We start from the raw sequence: 20,582 nt of genomic DNA on the forward strand, positions 1-20,582 counted from the left end.
AGGCTCCCACCTCTGTTTGCCCTTGGTCCCCACAGGCCTGGCAGACCTCAGGGCTTTCAGCAGAGGTGATGGCCAAAACCAACCGAAATGTGCCAACCAACACAAGCACTTAAGCCAAAGGAAGCAGAGGTGAACCACAAGAAGAGAGGGGCTCTGACCTCATCGAGTCTGCTCAAGGGATGGGAGCCCAAAGGGGAAACCACCCAAAAAGTCAAGGGTGTAACAGTTTTGGAAAAGTTAGGGCTTTACACCAAAGGACATCAACATCAGCCACTGTTATCTAACGCCGTTAAAACCAAGTATCAAAAGGTCACAGAGACCGCTACAGGACCAGGAAGCTACAGTGGGTGGGAGAACTCATAAGCCCATTAAGGTTCCTTATTTCATGTTCCGGAGCACTAGCTAGGCAGCCATGTTCAGTTTAATTAATACTACTTTCTGTGTGCACATCATAAGCACCACAAAGCGCAAGACTGTTCTTTGTAATAGAAGGTTGCTTTGTTTTGTATGGAACAGCAAAGACACAGAAAAGAAGGAGGGTCACTAAAAGGTGGCGCTGATGAGCGGATAAAATTACAACCCACACCACTGCACAGGCTCAGGTGGGGGATGTCCAGTTTGCATTTTATTTTTGATTCTGTGGCACAGGCTGGAACACAATTCAGTTACCTCCAGAGCAGAACCAAAACAAAGACAAAGTAAGAGCAGAAAGTTTAGTGACTCACCTGCAGAGCCATCGAATCCAGAGACAAAGGCCCTCCGACAGTCACAGGGTGCAATGTACTCACTCTGGAAAACAGAGACGAGAGCCGTTCATGCCCCGAGCTACGGCTTATGCGCGTCACAACAGTTGGAGGGGTCTTGGTACCTTCACTCATGGGGCCAAAGGGACAGTTAGAAAAGCAAACCAAACATTTTTTTTTAAATAGCCAGGCATGGTGGCACACACCTGTACTCCCAGCACTGAGGCCAAACAATCTCAGGTTTGATGCCAGCCTAGGCTGCACAGCAACACCCTGCCTCAGTTTGATGCCAGCCTAGGCTACACAGCAACACCCTGCCTCAGTTTGATGCCAGCCTAGGCTACACAGCAACACTATGCCTCAGTTTGATGCCAGCCTAGGCTACACAGCAACATCCAGCCTCAGAAAAGGCAAGACAACAACAAAAAGTTAGCACACAGTGTGAAAGACTCTAATTTTGCTGCACAGCCCCCTCTGGAGAACAAAGCATGTGTAGAGAAACCGCTCAGAACCGCTTCCCTCGGTAAGGTCTTAGCCACACTGCTCACTGTCCCTCCCTCCCTCGCTGCTGACATTTGGGCGTCTGTTACTTTTCTGAGGAGTGGAGCTGCATTTGTCTTCGCTTCAGTCTCTTTAGACACTGGCTTCGTTCTGAACGTCCTCTGTGTGTCCCCTCCATCCCTTCCTGTCAGGCAACAGGAGGAAGCACTCCCTCCAATCCAGAGGGCTCCCTCAAAACCAGGCCCTTTACACGCAGAACCCCCCTGCCTCTATGTGGGAGAGAAGTGCTCCTGGTGGAAGGTGGAGGGGCTGGGGGACGTAAGAATCCACCGTGGGGCAGCCAGAGAAGCAGTACTCATTAACTTTGTACAAAGTAAATAGCAGAGGTGGGATGTGGACCTGAGCTGTCAGCCCCAGCCCCACAACCCTGAAGCCTATGCCAGGCTGACTTCCAGCACATGGTATCTCTCATCCTAAGGAGTCCAGGACAAGATCAAAAGCCAGTAAGGAAGCTGAGTGTGACGGTTAATACCGCCGCCTTGACAGGACCCGGGATCACCTAGGAGACAAACTTGTGGGCAGGTCTGTGATGGATTATTAAGATTGGATTAATTAAGGTAGAATGGCCCACCCTAAAGGGGATATCCAGGTTAGGTTAACTGTGGCAGGAAGCCCCGCTCTAACTGGGAGCAGTACCATTCCACAGGCTGGAGTCCCAGACTGAACAGAAAGGAGAAAAATGTTCTGGGTACCAGCATGAGCAGCCACCTCCTGCTCCTGTGGGGAGCCTTTCCTACCATGACTGAGTGCACCCTCAAGCCCTTCCTCCTGTAAGTAGCTTTTCTCAGAGGTTTTTTTTTTTCCAGCAAACCAGTTAATAAACTAAGATTCAAAAAGGAAACTTAGTAAGTAACTTGCCCACTGTCAGGCTGATAGTGGACCAGGATCCAAGGCCAGCTCCGCTTCTGTCTGGAACTGAGTCCCCCTGCACTACCACTGCCATCAATCAGGCTTTACCCAGGCCAAAGGACTCAGCAAGGTAAACAATATTAAGCATGGTAGAGCACCCTTGCAATGTCAGAAAGAAGAGGCTGAGGCTGGAAAATCAGGAGTCAGGAAACAGCCAGTGCTATGTGGCAGGACCCTAGAGGGAGGGAAGGAACTTAGGTAGAGCACGGGGCCGCTGGCCAAGCCCAGGGCGTGTAGAGACAGTCAGTACATTTGGGGGAAAAATGTACCCATGTACCTCTCCTGCTGTGACAGAGATCTGCATCCCTCACCAGGGCTGCTGCCACCATCCCCAGGGACCCCTAGACAAGTACGAAGACGGGGCAGCAGCAGCACCACCACCACCATCACCCTCTCAAAAATCAAACAAGTTTACGGAGAAAGAGGAGCTGGGGAGAAGCAACACCTGTTCCCTGGGTCTGCTGGGAACTCGAACCTCGGCAGAACCTGGGGAAAAAGCTTGGACACTGAAGGGATCCATAACCCCATCCTCCCGAGGAACCAGGACAACAAAGGCGACAGAAGACGCATCCGGTCAGCAGAGATGCTCTCTGACAACATGGCTCCCTGGATGTGGCCCTCACTCCAGATCGATCTCTCTTCTCTCTCTCTCTCTCTCTCTCTCTCTCTCTCTCTCTCTCTCTCTCTCTCTCTCTCTCGGAGATGGATCTCCAATGTGGCCCCATTACTCTCCAGGAAGCTGAGGGGTTGGGGAGGGACAGGATTCGTCCAGTCCCGACCACAAAGGCAGGGGACAGATTTCTCCAGCAGATGATCATGTCTAGCCTGGGACCCAGACAAAGCCTGGGGCAAGAACCAGACATGACCTAAGTGGTCAACAAGCCAGAAAGACACGGCTCGCGGGGGCTGGCAGCATCATTACCTCCACAGTGACGAGTGCTGAGTCCTGGCCCGTGCTCTTGAAGTCATGAGGCTGGCAACACCCAGAGACACGCTTCCCAGAGCAGGCTAAGGAGAGTCACAGAGAAGCAGACACAGCTGCTGGCTTTACCTTCAGAATTTCCCATTCTCTGCATTTCTCATAAAAGGATTCGGGCCGAGCCTCATCATTTCCACCTGCCCACAGTCCCGAATTCTCACTTCACACGCACTGACAGGGGGAGTTTCAAACACACACATAGCCCTAATACTAACACGTCTCATCACCGCTCTCCTTCAAACTCTCATCGGCCCGTCATGTTTAAGATCAAAGGCAAATCCTGGCCCAGTCCCCAAGTTACCACCTGATCAGGCCCTGTCGTCTCGTCTGGATAAAGTATGGCCCAGAGTCCACAACCTTCAATAATAACACAATTTATACTCCAAGCCTGTAACTAGGTCTGACACTCAGCCAACTAGCTGGGCTCACCTTGCTCATCTGGGAAATAGGGAGAAGATGATACCCACACTTAAGGACTGGGTGTGAGCTGTGCTCAGCCCTAGACACAAGCAGCACTGTTCCTCTGCATTAGGCAGTGAGCCAGACTCAGGGAACCTAATCAGGCCTCTCCGAGTAGGCATCTGGCCAGCCACGGGGGCCAGCATCCATCCCGAGAAACATGAGCTACAGCCACACAGGTATGCCACATATGCAGTACGAAGCTCGCTCTAGCTTCAAGGTTGCTTAGATCCTGCCCTTAAAGCCATCGGGCCACGCTCAGGGGTTTAACCTGGGCCACCATGGCAGATGAGGAGCAGGAAGAAAAGGGGAAGGTTAAGGAAGGCCGGAGGCAAGACACAAGATCTGGGCTGCCAGCCAACCGGGCCTGACAACAGAGGCAGCAGCAGAGAATTCTGGGAACGGACTGAAGAACCAGTCAGAGCCCCAAACATCACCCTGAGAGGCCTGCACTCTGCCCTGCAAGTTCTAGAGAACTCTGAGGTTGGGGATGGGGGTAACTCGTGCTTAGATTTGAGAGCTGTCACATGGCCACATACACTTGCAACAGGACAAGGACAGCAAACGCCACCACAAGACTAAACGTATCAGAGTCCACTCTGGAGGCCCGTGATCCCCGCCCTGACACTCTGCTCCTATAGGGCAGGCACCTGGACTGTGCCTCACACACATTCAGTTCTCCACAAAATTAAGCCCGCATGGCTGGAGATCCGTGTTAGGAGAGTTCCGCATGCAGACAGTGGACAGAGACATAAGCTCCTTCCTTACAGCCAGACACCGAGTCAACGCCCAGGCACCTCTCCTCTCCTAAACAGAGCAGCGTCAACATGCGTAAGCAAAGTGTGACAAACGCCACAGTGTAGCCAGGCCACTGGACAGTTCCCAGGTCCCATTGCTTCTAGGTAGGTCATGTGATGGGAAGGAATGGCTGCGTCAAGATTTAAATGTAAGAATATTTTCCAGCCGGGTGTGGCGGCGCACGCCTTTAATCCTAGCACTCGGGAGGCAGAAGCAGGCGGATTTCTGAGTTCGAGGCCGGCCTGATCTACAAAGTGAGTTCCAGGACAGCAATGCTATATATACAGAGAAACCCTGTCTCGAAAAGCCAAAAAAAAAAAAAAAAAAATTCTCTCAGTAACTCCTCCCTTTGCTAGAAAGGTAGCAGTGTTGACAAAGGAGCCCAGGTCAAGTCCCTCATCAACAGGAACTCTGTACTACATGATCTCAGACCTAAGACCTCACAGAACCAGGCCCGAGGCTTTACGATGCACTGCCATCACAGGCATTGGCTCTTGGCTCTAAAGAAACAGTGGATAAAATCACTACCCTGCCCCAGGATTCAATTTAAGAAACAAGGGCTGGCAGGATGGCTCAGCAGGTAAGAGCACTGACTGCTCTTCCGTAGGTCCTGAGTTCAAATCCCAGCAACCACACGAAGGCTCACAACTATCTGTACAGCTATAGTGCACTCACAAACATAAAATAAATAAATAAATCTTTAAAAAAATAAAATAAAATAAAATATCTTTTTAAAAAAAAAAAGGTTTAAGAAACAAAACAGGAGGCTGATTTGAGGAGGTGTGATTTTTCAGGAGAAAAAGAATACAGTTTAGGAAAATCTGATTCGTGACTTCCAGAAGGAGAGAGAACCACACACCCCGCCAAAGCCTCATATTAACAAATTCGCTTCGACAGAATGTGACCCTTTGACTAAGCCAAGCCAAAGAACAGGGCCTTTCAGATAAGAAGAAGGATAGGATTTCTGAAAGAAAGCCCTGGCCCCGCCCAGTGGCTGTCCTGGCTTGAGGCTGCGGATGCCCAGGCATCCCGGTATCTGCCTGAGACAGCATAGGAAAGCATTTACCAATCACCACTGTGAAGGCTCCTGGGCCTTGTTCTGGGATTAGAGAGAACCAGAGAGGCTGACCACTCAAGTGCCAGGTCCTTATATAACCCTGCACTTGCGGCTCGTCTGGTTCATCTCCACTAGGGAACAGTGTGGGTGTATTTGTATTTTGGAAAGTACACAAAGGACAGAATTCAAGATTCCCCTCCAGTTCTCCAACGCCCGCCCTCCGTTCTCCACGCCTAGGAGGAATTCCACCAACCTTGACTCAGGCTGAAATATAACAGTCAGGATGAGAGTCGCAGAGAACAGAGCCTTTCTATTGCTGAGGAGGCCGCTGAGCAGGTCGCACACAAAGCGGCCCTTCCTCCCTGTCCCCAGAGGCCTGGCAAGGACCCAGAGCCCCACTTAATGGAGTTACCCCAACAATGCAGTGCCTCTCCACAGGAACTGAAAGAGGAAATGCACTTCTGCTGGTGCACCTGCAGAGTCGTCTCTGCCTGCACGGTTCACACTTAGGGCGTGTCCTGTTGTTTCCCTCCCAACCTCTGTTCTCCACTCAGAACCTCTCACCCAGATTCGGGGATCCCCTGGTTTCTCTGTTCTGTGCCTCCCTCCTCCAATCCACACTCAAGAGCGCCCCTATTGGTCATATTGCCTTCTTGTTCCTGCTAACCAGACCTCATCTCAGCCAGACAGGGTGGGACACTGCGATCCTGGCTGGCAGGATTGCCCATTCAGAGTTATCCTCCACTGTGATACCAAGTTTGGGCTGTAAGAGAGTCTCAAAACCTCCTGACTATGGGGGTCAAGGTCGCCGACAGGAAAGAATGACTAAATGTGCCCATGGTGTGCTTTTTATGTCTGTCTGTCTGTCTCTCTTTCCCCAGTCTTCTCCACACGTCCAAATTCTACCCGCCCACAGTCCAACTAACTGCGCTTCCTTGACCCTGCTGTCTTAGAAATCTCTCTCAGCTAGGAATGCATTCCACACTCATACAGGCCGATGCTGTAAATGATGAGAGCGTCACCACAGGTGGCCCTGAGCACTTGAAAAGTAGTTTATTATCATGTTACTTTCTTCTTTTTTTTTTTCTTTCGGTTTTTCGAGACAGGGTTTCTCTGTGTAGTCCTGGCTGTCCTGGAACTCACTCTGTAGACCAGGCTGGCCTCGAACTCAGAAATCCACCTGCCTGTGTCTCCCAAGTGCTGGGATTAAAGGTGTGCGCCACCACTGCCTGGCTTTATGTTACTTTCTTACTAGCCTGAAACTGTATTTCATTTTATCTCATTTTAATCACTTGCAATGTAGTTCTAAAACAGATACCCAAGATTCAGTTAGTAGAAGCCTTTCAGGAATGCGTAGGACAGCATGGGTATGTGAGACTACTTTGTCAACTATAACTTCGTTTTAAAAGATTTTATTTATTTTATGTATATGAGTACACTGTAGCTGTCTTCAGACACACTGGAAGAAGGCATCGGATCCCATTACAGATGGTTGTGAGCCACCATGTGGTTGCTGGGATTTGAACTTAGGACCTCTGGAAGAGCAGTCAGTGCTCTTAACTGCTGAGCCAGCTCTCCAGCCCTGTCAACTATAAATTTAATGAAAGGTAAATACAGATCAAATGCTCGAAACCATATTCGGACTGAGGTGTTTTATAAATATAAACTACCATATATGAGTGCTTCCTATAAAAAGTAATCTATACTCTTCATACTGATATGTGAAAATGACCATTTCTTCTGACACCCTGGCATGACTAATTTATGAAGTATTTTACTACCTTACAACGTGGCTGCACACACCTCACAAGTTCCTCCTGGATGGTGCTGGCTGGGCCCTTCCCTGACACATGTGCAGGCTTTTATGTGTCACAAGTCGCATCTCTGTTGTGGCTTGTCTAGTTTTTTACTCTAATGGGCCTCTCGTTCCCTCCTATAAAGGTGGCATAACAATAAAAGCAGCCCACCCAGGGGGCAGAACCTGCCTTCAGCATTTGCTGACAGCAGCCCTGTGACTCAACCACGTAAGCTGAGACTCAGAATCTAACAACCATGCAGCTGGCTACGCAGGCAAGTGTGGCATCCGGGCCTTTGACCCGAGGTCCCCCCCTGGGCCCACATGAGAGCTACCTGCCTCTGCATCTGTCCAGTATCAGCCCCTGAATAGGCAGTCCGATACAGGGAACACACAAAGCTTGGCTTCCCCCCACTGTCGCTATGTACACGGTGCTATGCACATGGCGCTGCGCACATGCACTGCCATGCAGTGTGTTCCCTGGCCTCAAAAAATAAAAAATAAAGGAATGTCAGTATATGTAAATTGATGAAGTCTAGACAGCAACTTCTGCAACTACTGACTAGCCTGAGCAAGCCTGATTTATTGTTTTTAGAATGCTGCTAAGTAACTCGTTTTCCTGGGGTTCCGGCTTCAGCTTCCTTATTGAGGGAAAAACCTTCAACAGTGATAGCCCAGGATCATTAGAGATGAAGGGCTGATTAACACCAGCCCTGTCCTTTGGCCAGCCTTCTTATCATTCCCAAAGGGCAACAGGCCACACCTAAAGCATTTAAAATTCAAGGGGACTCAGAATTTCCCTTTGTGATAAAGAGAATAAAAGCATCACAGAACAGCACACCCAGGACTAAGAACATCAAGATAAACTTGGCTACAAGAATGTTCTCTACCCATAAACATACGATAGTACAGAGTGTAGCACAACACTGGGCTAAAGGAACAGAAACCCAAAGGCACAGACACACAGCTGCACACAGTCTGAGCCAGGCACGTCGATTTCACTGGGGGTACAGAGAGGCTCAAATCTTTCTGCATAGGCTGCCTTTGGGGGTAAAGGTTCACAGATAAAGTGAGGTGTTAGGTAAAGAGAGGATGGGGAGGTGAGCAAGTGCAAAGAGGAGGGGGGGGTCATCTTGGGGGGGGCCTGATCACTCGTGCCTGTCAGCTCCTGTCCTGTGCAGCCTGGAGGAAGGACACTGTGTTAGACAAAGCAACGGTCCCACATGACAAAAACGGGTTCTGGCCACAGAAGGCATCTGAAGTGCTCAGGCTCTTGGAACCCAGAGTATAATGGTGGTTTGTAGGAGCAGAGAGGAGGGGAAACGAAGGACCTCTCAATAGGTGGAGTTTTCATCTATTTGGCGGGGTGAAACTGTCCTGAAACTTGTTGTGTAACAATGTGTGCGTGTTGCTAACACTGCGCTCCTGTACACGCTACAGGATTATGCTGGTGGACTCTGGGGTATGTTTTCACTACAGCTCACTACACTGTGTAGATCACAAAGCACGCTTTTGTAAGGACATCTGACAAGACACAGGAGTGCCTCAGGACACTTCTAAGGGTTAGGGTTAGGGTTAGGGCTAGGGCGGATCTCTGCACCTCCCTCAGGGGAGACCCCAGCCCCTTGCGATGGTGGGGAGGAAGACCAAGGGTGCTCACACCAATCACACTCTCATCTGGGACTCCGGACCTGGGAGGAATCGAAGTCTTTATCTTGACAGTAAGAGATAAGGAAAAGAAAGCACAGCAGATGTCCAGTTTATACTACCGGCTCAGCAACCTGCCTCTGGCCAGAAAGACACAGATGCACAGCTGGAGCGAGTCCCTCTTCCCCACCCGCCACACCCTTCTTCAAGGCCAGCGCATTCCTCTCCAGCATAACTGCAAAAGCAAAAAGCCCGGCACTGCCAGCACAGCATTTCTGCCTCTAACCCAAGGTTCTCAACCTTCCTACTACTGCGACCCTTGAATACGGCTCCTCATGTGTGGTGACCCCCGCCCCCAGCCATAAAATTACTTTTGTTGCTGCTTTATAATCGTAATTTTGCTACTGTTATAGATCATAATCTATAACAGGTCGTAATCTGTTTTCAAATGGTCTTAGGTGACCCCTGGGAAAGGGTCATTCGATTCCCAGGTTGAAAACCACTTGCACTAAACTCGAAAAACCTCTTTTTACTGTGCATGGAGCCTCCAGATAGTTTCTGCCACCTGCAGTTGAGGACTCCTGACACCAGCCTTATCTCCCACTGATGTTCTTCAGTTCCCTGAGACCTGCCCAGGGAAACTGGCCACACTAGTTCTAAGAGGCTTTCTGCTTCTCCGGTTTTGTCCCTATTAACCCTCCTACTTGGAGCCCCTTCCCTTCTCCACCCCCAATTTCCACTCCCCACACTTTCCCTACCCTTCACGTTCTAGCTCAACTGCCGTCCTGTCTCACAAATCCCCATCCCCGTACCCATCCCCTCGGAGCCTGCGACTTCCATAACCCGATCAAGTTTCTTCACAACAGTCACCATGTTCTCCCTTCCGACAGATACATGTGTGTGCACCTTTTAAAATGTGTGTGTGTGTGTGTGTGTGTGTGTGTGTCTGTGGATGACTATGCGTGCAAGCATGAGGTCACCTGCAGAGGCCAGAGGTAGCCTCAGATGACCTAGAGCTACAGTTTCAGGCAGCTGTGAGCTAAGAATCAAAGTCAAACCTGCTGCAAGATTAGCAACTGTTCTTAACCGCTGAGCCAGCCACACACACAGCACCAGAGACCTCTAAACCCCACTCCCCTCATCTACTACACTGTCTGATTCCTAAGGCAGAATCCAATTCTGTTGGCATCAGCCACAACCAAGATAGTGCTCTGCACATAAGCAAAGGCTGGAAAAAATCAACTTACAGATACCTCTATGGGGAGGTGGAGAGCACTCTGGTGCCTCTATGGGGAGGTGGAGAGCACTGTGATGCCTCTATGGGGAGGTGGGGAGCACTCTGGTGCCTCTATGGGGAGGTGGGGANTGCCTCTATGGGGAGGTGGGGAGCACTCTGGTGCCTCTATGGGGAGGTGGGGAGCACTATGACGCCTCTATGAGATGGGGAGCACTTTGATGCCTCTATGGGGAGGTGGGAGCACTTTGCACACTGTTTCTTCTCTCACTAAACTATAACCATGGTGAGGGCAGGAGTCCAACCTTCCCGACTCATCTTTGTGGCCCTTTAGCAGCATATCACAGGGAGGACACTCACAATCCTGACTTGCCCACAAGTTAGCCCTAGCATCCATACATTACCACTAAGATGGAGCTCCCTCCGGCCTGGCATTCTATCTTGTAGCAATGCCTGAGGTGTGGGGCCATCTGCATGAGCAGAAAGAGGCGAGAGACCTATGTGATGAGGTCAGAGCATGACAGAAGCAGTGTAATATAGAATACATCTGAAAGGGAAAGGTCCAGAACTTTAAAACGTCTTTACTTTGCCCACTGATTCTTCACAATTACTGAAAGCTAGCTAACCTCACTGGGAACAAGGAGGCCCAGTCAAAGCTACCTGCATTCAGTGAGGCTTAATCAAATATGGCTGGCTTCTATGTCAAGCCCCAGAAGGCATGCTTTCTTATGGATTTACAGCTACAATCCTATAAACGTGTTAGAGCTGAGGGAAGACCAAAAGGAAGGAGGCTGGGGGATCGTCTTCAGCCATCCCCACTTGGTACCTGGTGGGCATCTCCTGACGGGATGATATAGGCCTGGATGGGTTCTGCCACATATTCAGAGTTCCTCATAGCTTGTCGCAGCTGCCGAAGCAGTTCTGAAGTCACCTTCGGAGCCATCCTGTGGTCTGCAACACGAGAGTTTGTTAGGAAACCAGCCTGACCCTGCAATTCAACAACTAGTAGTGCACAGCAAGCTGTGGAATCCTCCCACATCCTCGCCCAGCGTCACCTTCAACCTGACCACTCCATCACCAGACAGGCCCGAGGCAGCCAGAGACACTGGTGCTTAGAGTTTTGAAATGCAAACTTCTAAACACCCGAAGGTGGCAAGAAAACTTCTGCCCCGAAGACTCGTTTCCCAGTTATCTTTCACTACTAGGACATGATTCTAAGGAAAAAATTAAACAGCTGTAAGGCATCAACCTCTGTTTATAGGTGTGGGAGAAATAGATGGATACACTATTCGCTAAATAAACTATAACGCACAGAACACTAAGTAGCCACTAAAAATTATATGGACCTAAGAAAATAGGTGTCTGTGTGTTTGTATCCGGGAAAGATGTCTAAGCTTGATGGGTAATTAAAAACATATTTTGAAAGGGCATATGTAGATTATTTTACTTTGAAATTGCATTTTAAAATGTACACATGCAGAAAGAAGTTTCCAGAATTGCAATAATCCATGTGTTAAAAGTGGCTATTTTGGGGTCTCTTAATGTTAGGGTTTCTATTGCTGCGATAAAACACCATGCCCAAAAGCAACCTGGGGTGGAGAAGGGTGATTTCAGCTTAGAGTTCCACCTCACAGTCCATCGCTGAAGGAAGTCAGAGCAGGAACTCAAACTGGGCAGGAACCTGGAGACAGGAGCTCAGACAGAGGCCCTGGAGGATGCTGCTCACTGGCTTGCTTCTCATGGCTTGCTCAGAGATGCCACAGTGCCAAGAAGACTGGTGAGTCCTCGGCCCTACATGGACCATCTGTATCCCCCAACCCAGAGCTCAGGGAACATCATAGAAGAGGGAGGGGGCCTACGGATGGAGAGATGTGTAACACGGCATAACCAGGCACTCACGACCTCACTGCAGCTGTGGTTATCCTCACAAGGCCTGCACAAGACTGGACCTGTCAACAGGTCGGCATGGATAAGGCCTGCCCACCTCCCAAGGGACTACTGGCAGCTGGTTTCTGGGTGTTAACTCTCTTCAGTGATGTAGCCACTGATAGGTGCCTATGCTTCAATAGATAATATCTCACCCATACTTGTGCAAGCGACTCTTAACCTAAATGGATTACACGGAACACAGAGAAAGAAGGTGTGAGAACAGGAGATAACTTAATGAAGAAAGTCTTCAACGAGAAAGTGGGGCGTGAGAGTGATGGGCTGAAAATGCCTAAAACTAATTTTATAAATGGATGAGACTGCCAATCTTTTATATTTATTTATATGAATGCTTTACCTACATGTACGTATGTATGTGTAATATGTGCATGCCTGGTGTTCTTGGAGGCCAAACGGTATCAGAGCTCCTGGAATTGGACTTACAGCCAGCTGTGAGCTGAAAATCAAACTTAGGTCCTAGCCCAAGCACTTAACCATTACGCCATCTCTCCAGCCCCTGCTTGGTAGACTCCTCAAAAAGACCTTGACTCAACATCTAGTGACATTATCCAACAGATAAGCCTTTTAGACACAGTCCTATGCCAACCTAACCAACGACTTCACGAAAAGCCAGTACTGTGTTACGGGCAAGCACTCGGCCCCCAGCCCCATGCATCACGAGCATAAAACATGACAGGAGCGCTAGAGGGCAAGGTAGACAAGGCATTTGATTAAAGAAGGGCTGTTTGTTTGGGGGACTTGTTGTTGTGTTGCTGTTGTTGCTGGAACGGCACGCTTGGCCTCCTGAGGTCCGGAAACTACAGGCACCGCCATCCCAAGCTCAAAGGATTGTCCTTTCATTTCTAAATTACACTTGTTTGTCTGAGTGCCTATACGTGCACATACACGTGGAAGACAGGGAACCTTGCAGGAATCAGCTCTCCCTCCATGATGTGGGTTCCAAGGATCCAATTTATATCGTCAGACTTGGCAGGGAGCACCCTTACCCGCTGAGCCACCTCACCAGCCCTTCAATACATTCTTCCATAGGCATCTTACCATTGGGAGCAGCTCCGGGTTCACAACAAAAGTGCACGGTTGCCACACAGTCCCAGACTGATCTAGAACTTACCACAAGTCGTGCTGGCCTCAAGCGCAGATATGTACCACCATGTCTGAGCATACAGTATTTTTGCTGACCCCCAAAGTCATCTTTGTTCAACTACCCGACCCTCACTCTCCCCTGGGCCCTGGTCATCGCTGGCTTTCCTTACCATCTCCATAGCTAGCTTTTCCCAGAATGTCACTCAGCCGGAATCACACATAGCCTTTTCAGACTGGCTTTTCTCACTTACCAAGAGGAGGGTAAGAGTTCCACATGCCTTTTCAGGATGTGATATCTCAACTCTTTTTAGTCGTGAATGATACTCCAATAACTCGCTATACTGCAGCTCATCTGTCCCTCACCTGCAGAAAGACATCTAGGCTGCTTCCAAGTTTGGGTTACTATGAATGAAGCTGCCACAAACAGTTCTGCAGCAGTCAGGTTGTCAGTCCGTGAAACCCTGACGGAGCTGTCTCCTGGTACTTCGCACGGCTTTTGTGTGCACATACTATTTCAACATATCTGGGTAAAGACGAAAGAATGTGACCGCCCAGCTATATGACAAGCATTTATTAGCATGCATATAACTGTCAAACTGCCCCAGCCAGGCCTCACCAGCAATGAGCAGAAGTTCCTGTTGCTCTCTATCTTGGCCAGCAGTAGACACTGTCAGTGTTTGGGCTTTTGCAACTCATTGTAAACAAGTAATGAAAGATCATATTTATCCAGAAAACAACCTGATGCACAAAGCTGTGCATAATGGGAAGTACCAGGAGACAGCTCCGTCAGGGTTTCACGGACTGACAACCTGACTGCTGCAGCTTACCCACGGCTGCCCCTTGTGTCTGCTTCTCTGTCTTCAGCCTCCAGCACCTGGGTTTTCATACCTCAATACTTATGATGACCTCAATAGATTCCCCCGTAGTGTACCTCACGCTGGTTATACCATTCACTGAAACCCTACCAGTGCATCATCAGCACAAGGACGACCTCACCAACTGGACTTTCAACTCTGGGGAGTCTCGGGGCAGAATTACTCAAGGGAAGGAGAATCACTGGAAACGGTCCCATCTGTCACCCAGTCATGTCCACGTTCCTTACAGGGCGGCTGCTTCCGAATCCTGTCTTCAGAGGGGCATTCTTCCCTGTCCTCTCAGCTACTTGGCCTGTATTCCCTCATGTGTGTCTCAGAGAAAGAGGGAGCCAAAATATCTGGTGTGAAGCCACTACTTAGGAGAACAAAGTAAAGGAATCGCAGGTTCCTGGCCAGTTTGGACAAATCACTGATACATACTCTACTTCAAAGTACAAAGAAAAAGGCGGCCGTGGATACGGCTCAGGGAAGGCTGCTTGCCTCGTATGCACTAACACAAAAAGTACCTGGACTGCTATGGATCCGTCTTAGAACTGAGGGTGTAGCTCAGTATTAAGTACTTGGCTAGTACCACAAGGCACTCAGTTCAATACGCAGTCCTACTCCACTGCCCAGGAAAAAAACCAAACCGCCTCCATTCGAACGTTAACACCTCCACGGATCCGAAGGGAAACCGGTTGTGAACTCAGATGAATACCACCCCCTGAAAACCTGACTGTGACACTTTCCTGAGTTTCAGAACAGATCTGGTATGCTTCTAAATCAAGCCCTGTGCCACTGTGGTCAGGGACCCCTCTATACTATTCCAGCCCTCTTGAACTCAAGAGCGTCCCCTACTGCAGCTTCCAAAGCTAGGACTTCGGGAGGCCTAGGTTAACATTCTCACAGCGGACTCCAGCGGGGGAACTTCTGACTCAACTGGTCCGGAGTGCAGCCTGGCCTAGGAAATTTATAAAGGCAAATATCTGGGAGAGTCCACCATACTTTCAAGATCACTGATTTTCTGACAGATTTTAGCCTGTATTTTAGGCACACTCCAACTGAAGGATTTTGTTGGCACCAACGGGGTGTTTACAAAACAGAATCAAAAGCATCAACATGGGCAGTTGCTGACCTCATGGACAAATTTAACATAGCCAACAGCAAGCATCTACCCCTCAGTTAAGAACTGAAAACTGAAAACGGTCAATTCCAAGTGGTCCAAGTCATCTTCGGCTTCCTCCTCACAGCCACGCCCTGGTCTTCATCAGGATTTCCTGCCTCCTCACTGCATCCCCCTCTTGGATTGGCATGTCAGGCCTTCTTAGAACCCTGAACATCTACTCCCATCCATGTATCTTCTGCCCCCAGCACTTCTCTCAACTTCCCTTCCTGTGTTCTTATCCTCCAGGCTCCTCACATTGGTTTTGGGTAAAATGTAGCGAGTTCTTTGTCATCTGTATCCTTGAACACCATGAAAAGACTCCCTAAAGTACAACCAACAGATTAAACCGCAACTTCACAACCAACAGATAATGATTAAACCGCAACATCAGACAAAGGTTGAAGTCAAGGGATTGTAGAACCAGAAGCCACTCACCCAGAGACTACCACTGAGCTAAGGACAAGAGGAAGGATGGCTGAGTAGCCATGGCCGTGAAACACACAGTCTATGAAGATGACTAAGGCTGAAGAATTGACACTCAAGGTCAAAACCAGCAAAACTAAGCACCCAGGACCAGGATGGAAGCGGCAGGGAAGGGAAACTAATTATTCTATGAGGATACCCATTACTAAAGAGAGTACCATTATACAATGAGCATTTTTATGAGTATCTGCAATTATTCGAGTCTGACACAGAATACACTAAGAAGAAATACAGTGGACTAAATGGTGTAATCCTGCCTTTCCCTAAAGCGGAGACCACGCTGTTTCTATATCCATGCGTAACTATGCACATTTAGATGGCTGCCTATCACAATGTTGTGTCTGTGATCTTTTCAGAAAAAGCTACAAAACAACAGTGAAATGAAAAGGAAAAACTTAGAAGATGCTATATCAAAAACCTCACTCTGCATCCTTTATTTCTGAGAAACGCTAGCAGCAGCCAAGAGCTGAGCAGTGTGCAGGGAAGCGGAAAGCCAAGAGCAACAGACCGGCCCATGATGTAACATTAGCCTCTACTGACAGGTATTTTTAAATCATGACTTAAAGAGAATAACTCATTAAAAAGTGTCTTGCATATGAAATAGGTTCTCAAACCTGAAGCCGTTGTCATCAACGCTTTTCCCTGCTCACAGCTCACTGCCCTCACTGGGTGGATGGCACTAAATATGACAATGTGGCACGCATGCAAGAGCTCAAGAAATGTGTGACCCTGGACCTGAAGCTCCAGCTCGGATTCCCACCCATCTTGTTATAAGAACAGAGGGCTGATGTCCTCCAGTTTCAGCATCCTAGAGCCTGCCCAGATGCTCTGGTCTAGCGACAGCATGTGTCTCTGCCTACATAGCTGAGACAGCCGAGGGCTTTACACACTAATACTTGTCATGATGATTCTTCCGAGGAAGATTTTACTATTCCCATTTACAGGAACAGAGGTTGAAAGGAGTTAGGGAGGTACCCAAGTCAGCTAAACCATCATGAGCCAGAACTCCAGGTCTATGCAATTCTCTAGTGCGTGCGCCATTCCCAGCATTCCTAGGGAACTGAAGAGCGTAAAGGAGCCCACAGGCAGCAGAACTGGTCCTTGGCCTCATCTCCAGCTGGCATCTGCCACTTAGCTCCCAGGAATCCCACCTCGGAATTTGATTATTTGAGTCCTTCATCCCTTCTCCCTCTTTCTCCTACATCCCTCCTCTCTTCATCCTAACCAAGCTCAGGATGAGCTGAGTTCCCTGTTTTCCTTGATGTAAAATTGCACACAATGCCAGTAGTCTTCCCACAGGTACTCAGTGGGTACACAGCCCCTTCCGGATGGAGGGCACGCTACAGTTCTCTCCTCGGACAGCCACAGCAAACCGAGGCTTCCCTAGAGCAGGAGTGCAGCCGAGAACTCCTGTCATCTCTCTAGCAACCACACTGGATGAATAACTAACAAGTTCTGAGAAACAAGGCCAAGCCTGGGAAATTTAAAAAAAAAAAAAACTTTTAATTGCATACACAAGTTATACAGCACAGTAATATATTTAAGATCATCAACAGGGACTATATGAGAGATAAAAGTTGATACAAGAAGAACCAGGAGATATTTCAACAGCAGTCTCCACCCACCACCAGCCAGCCCCACCATACCTGCGCCATGTCGTGTACATTCATACATACACACACACACACACACACACACACAATATCCAAACATAGTATACTAAATTTAAGTTGTAAATCTATAAAAACAGTAACTGATCACCTAGAGGATACCATGACTTTTAATTTCCAGATCCTCATCTTATCCACAATCAATTACAAATCTCTTACCCTCCTTTCAATCGATTTGCGGTTGGGACAGGAACTCTTATGACATCCCACCTAATTTATAAGCAAAAGTGACTGTTACCTGTTTCCACACTCTTGTCTCCTGAGGGTGTCACCTCGTTAGGTTCAATTATTCTTAAATTTCTCAGCTGAAAGTCCTGGCGATTCGCCCTTGAAGAGAAAGAGCAGAGTGCTGCAGACTTCAGCCCCAGGAAATGTGGCAAGGCTAGTCAGGGTGGGGGGGCGTCGCCCTGGCTGGGCAGGCCTGCGTGAATCACAACTCTTACCCTGCTATCAGGATGGCTCCAGGTTTCAGATAAGCCACCCTCCACTCCGCGCAGCCCACAGCAGGGAGCGCCTCCCATGGGACACATTAGACTTCCTTGTCAAGCAGCCAGAGTTCCTCAGCTTACCCTTAACTCATGATCTCTCTTCAATGGCCTCCAACCCCATTACTAGACTGATGTATTTTCAGTGACTACGTTCTCAGTGACGAGCTATTTCACTCTTTGCAGTGTCCTGCGCCTTCGCTCTGATTTCAGCTTCTCCTCCCAGCAGATGAGCCCAGGTGCTTATTTCAGACTCTGCACCTGAATAGCAACTCCTGTGTTTGTTGGATCTGCTGTCTCTCCCTGTTGGTAGCTCACCGGGAGTTTACCTTCGTGGGTTGGGGACGTAGTTCAGTCAATAGAGCCCTCGCCTAGCTCAGAGGAAACCATGGGTTCAATCCCCACCAACTGCATAAACCAGACACAGTAATACACGATCAGAATCCCAGTACTTGGGAGGTAGAGTCTGAAGTTCAAAGTTATCCTTCGATGCTTGGCTTAAGGTCAGACGAGGATACAAGAGAGTCTGTCCCAAGGAATGGAAGTTTATCATTAGCCAGGCATGTGATACACAACTAGGAAGCAGGAGGGGAGAGTTTGGGCCCACGCTGAGCTACAAAGTGAGCACATATCTCAAAAGGGGGTTGAGGGGCCAGGGAAATATGCTTATCTTTACCAGAAACTGTCTATGAAAAGCTATGTCCTGGTTCGTATAAGCATTACTGTCACTGTCTGCCCATTTTCACATTAATTTCTTAGGCAAATGTGCACAGGTTTCTTGTCCCCTCTATAAGAACCCTTGATCCCTGGCAAAGGCCTCCATCTGGAGCTGATGTCTTACCAGGTTAAGCTCACCAGCACCCTAGGCAAACTCTATCAAGCTCACTCAAGTATAGCTGACAATGAGGACATTTCGGTGACTGGTTTATAAGGTGGGACAGGGGAAACGAGGGACGAGGGAGAGAAAGCAAGAGGCACAGCTCGATGAGGGAAGAAAGGAAGAGAGCAAGGGAGAGAGGATGCCCAGAAGATAAGAGGAAAGCTGGCCCCACGTGAGACAGCTAAGGGAAGCCTTTCTGATAACACCTGCCATGTGAGCACAGAAAGATCTTAAAAAAAAAAAAAACAAGTGAAAAAACTAGCTATGTTCAATTCTAGAGAAAGAACATTCCAGAACAGGAGTACAGCAAATACAAGGGCCATGATAGAATGAGGCCTTGAGCTGGTGTCCAAAGCAAGACATGCCAGGTATGTATGTCATAGATTAGAGCATATGGCCTCAACAAACACAATAACAGCACAAGAAGGAGCAAACCAGAACACAGGTTGGTTCAACACGGGGAATTTATGTAAGATATCAGCTCAATACAATAATAAAGAGCAAAATCAACATCTCAGGACGTAGAAATAAAAAAATCACTTGACAAATGCCAACACCCATGGATGATAAAGGTACTCAGCTAACCAGAAAGAGGAACTCTACCTCAGGAAGAGATGGCTCAGCAGGTCAAAGGCACCTACAGCTAAGCCTGACTGCATGAGTTCAAACTCCAGGGCCCACAGAGCGGAAAGACAGAGATGACTCCCCCAGGCTCTGACCTCTATACGTGGTATTCGCACACCCGGAGACGAGTAAGTGTCATTTTTGTAACTCACCAATCTAATAAGTAGAACTCCAAAATGTGTGAGCAGTGAATGCTATGGAATGAAATCCCTATGATGAGGAAGGGGCAGGACAGGATGCTCTCTATGCTGCATCTGTAGCTCTACCTGGGGCAACGAGGCAAGACAGGGAAACAAACGCATCCAGACAGAAAACAAGCTAAATCTTCTGCTTAAGACTTCACACACATACACACACACACACACACACACACACACACAGACTAGAGTACCTGAGCTCACCAAAGACATGGCATATAAAAATTAATTATACTTCCATGTCCTTGCTCTCAACATCAAAAAATTAAAAAAAAAAAAAAAGCCACGTTCAATAACATCAAAAACAACAAAATACTTAATACACTTAACAAATGCGGTATAAGATGTATACTGTAAAACATATGTGTGGTGTGAATTTAATAGAAGCTGAATATATAAAATGAGAGTCTGTATTCACAGATTTGAAGACCTACTTATTATTAAGATAATACTTGCCAGGTATGGTAGTGGCACCCCTTTAATCTCAGCACTCTGAGGCAGGGGCCTCCAATCTCTGTGAGTTAGAGACAGGCCTTGTCTATATAGCAAGTTCCAAGCTGGGTGGTGGCACATGCCTTTAATTCCAGCACTCGGGAGGCAGAGGCAGGCAGATTTCTGAGTTCAAGATGAGCCTGGTCTACAGAGTGAGTTCCAGGGCAGTCAGGGCTACACAGAGAAATCCTGTCTCGAAAAAAAGGTATACACACACACACACACACACACTAAATATTGTCCATCAAACTTTCAGCTGACTTCTATGCATAAAGTGTCAGGCAGATCCTAAAAGGCCCTAAAATATAGTAATATAAGAGACCAACGGGATTAGCCAAACAGGATCCAATTATTTTGACTCACCAATACAAAGATAATTTGAAAACAGGAAAAAGAACCGGGCACTGGTGGCGCACACCTTTGATCCCAGCAGCTGGGAGGCAGAGGCAGGCGGATTTCTGAGTTCGAGGGCCAGCCTGGTCTACAAAGTGAGTTCCAGGACAGCCAGGGCTACACAGAG

At 48.4% G+C, this 20,582-nt stretch overlaps 1 protein-coding gene across 2 annotated transcripts in view; it reads right to left on the reverse strand.

Annotated features, from left to right (window-relative positions):
* The window catches only part of Xpnpep1 (X-prolyl aminopeptidase 1), a 47,562-nt gene that overhangs the window by 22,708 nt on the left and 4,272 nt on the right, over positions 1-20,582 (reverse strand). The window contains exons 2-4 of one of the 2 annotated variants that reach the window (XM_021151323.2): positions 17,623-17,711; positions 11,009-11,133; positions 726-789 (exon numbers count right to left, since the gene is read on the reverse strand). In XM_021151323.2, coding sequence (XP_021006982.1) covers positions 726-789; positions 11,009-11,133; positions 17,623-17,711 — 278 coding nt within the window. The remainder of the gene's footprint in view (positions 1-725; positions 790-11,008; positions 11,134-17,622; positions 17,712-20,582) is intronic. The other variant, XM_021151326.2, reaches the window with a different exon arrangement.

Source organism: Mus caroli, chromosome 19, assembly GCF_900094665.2.
Source record: "Mus caroli chromosome 19, CAROLI_EIJ_v1.1, whole genome shotgun sequence".
Lineage (NCBI taxonomy): Eukaryota > Metazoa > Chordata > Mammalia > Rodentia > Muridae > Mus > Mus caroli.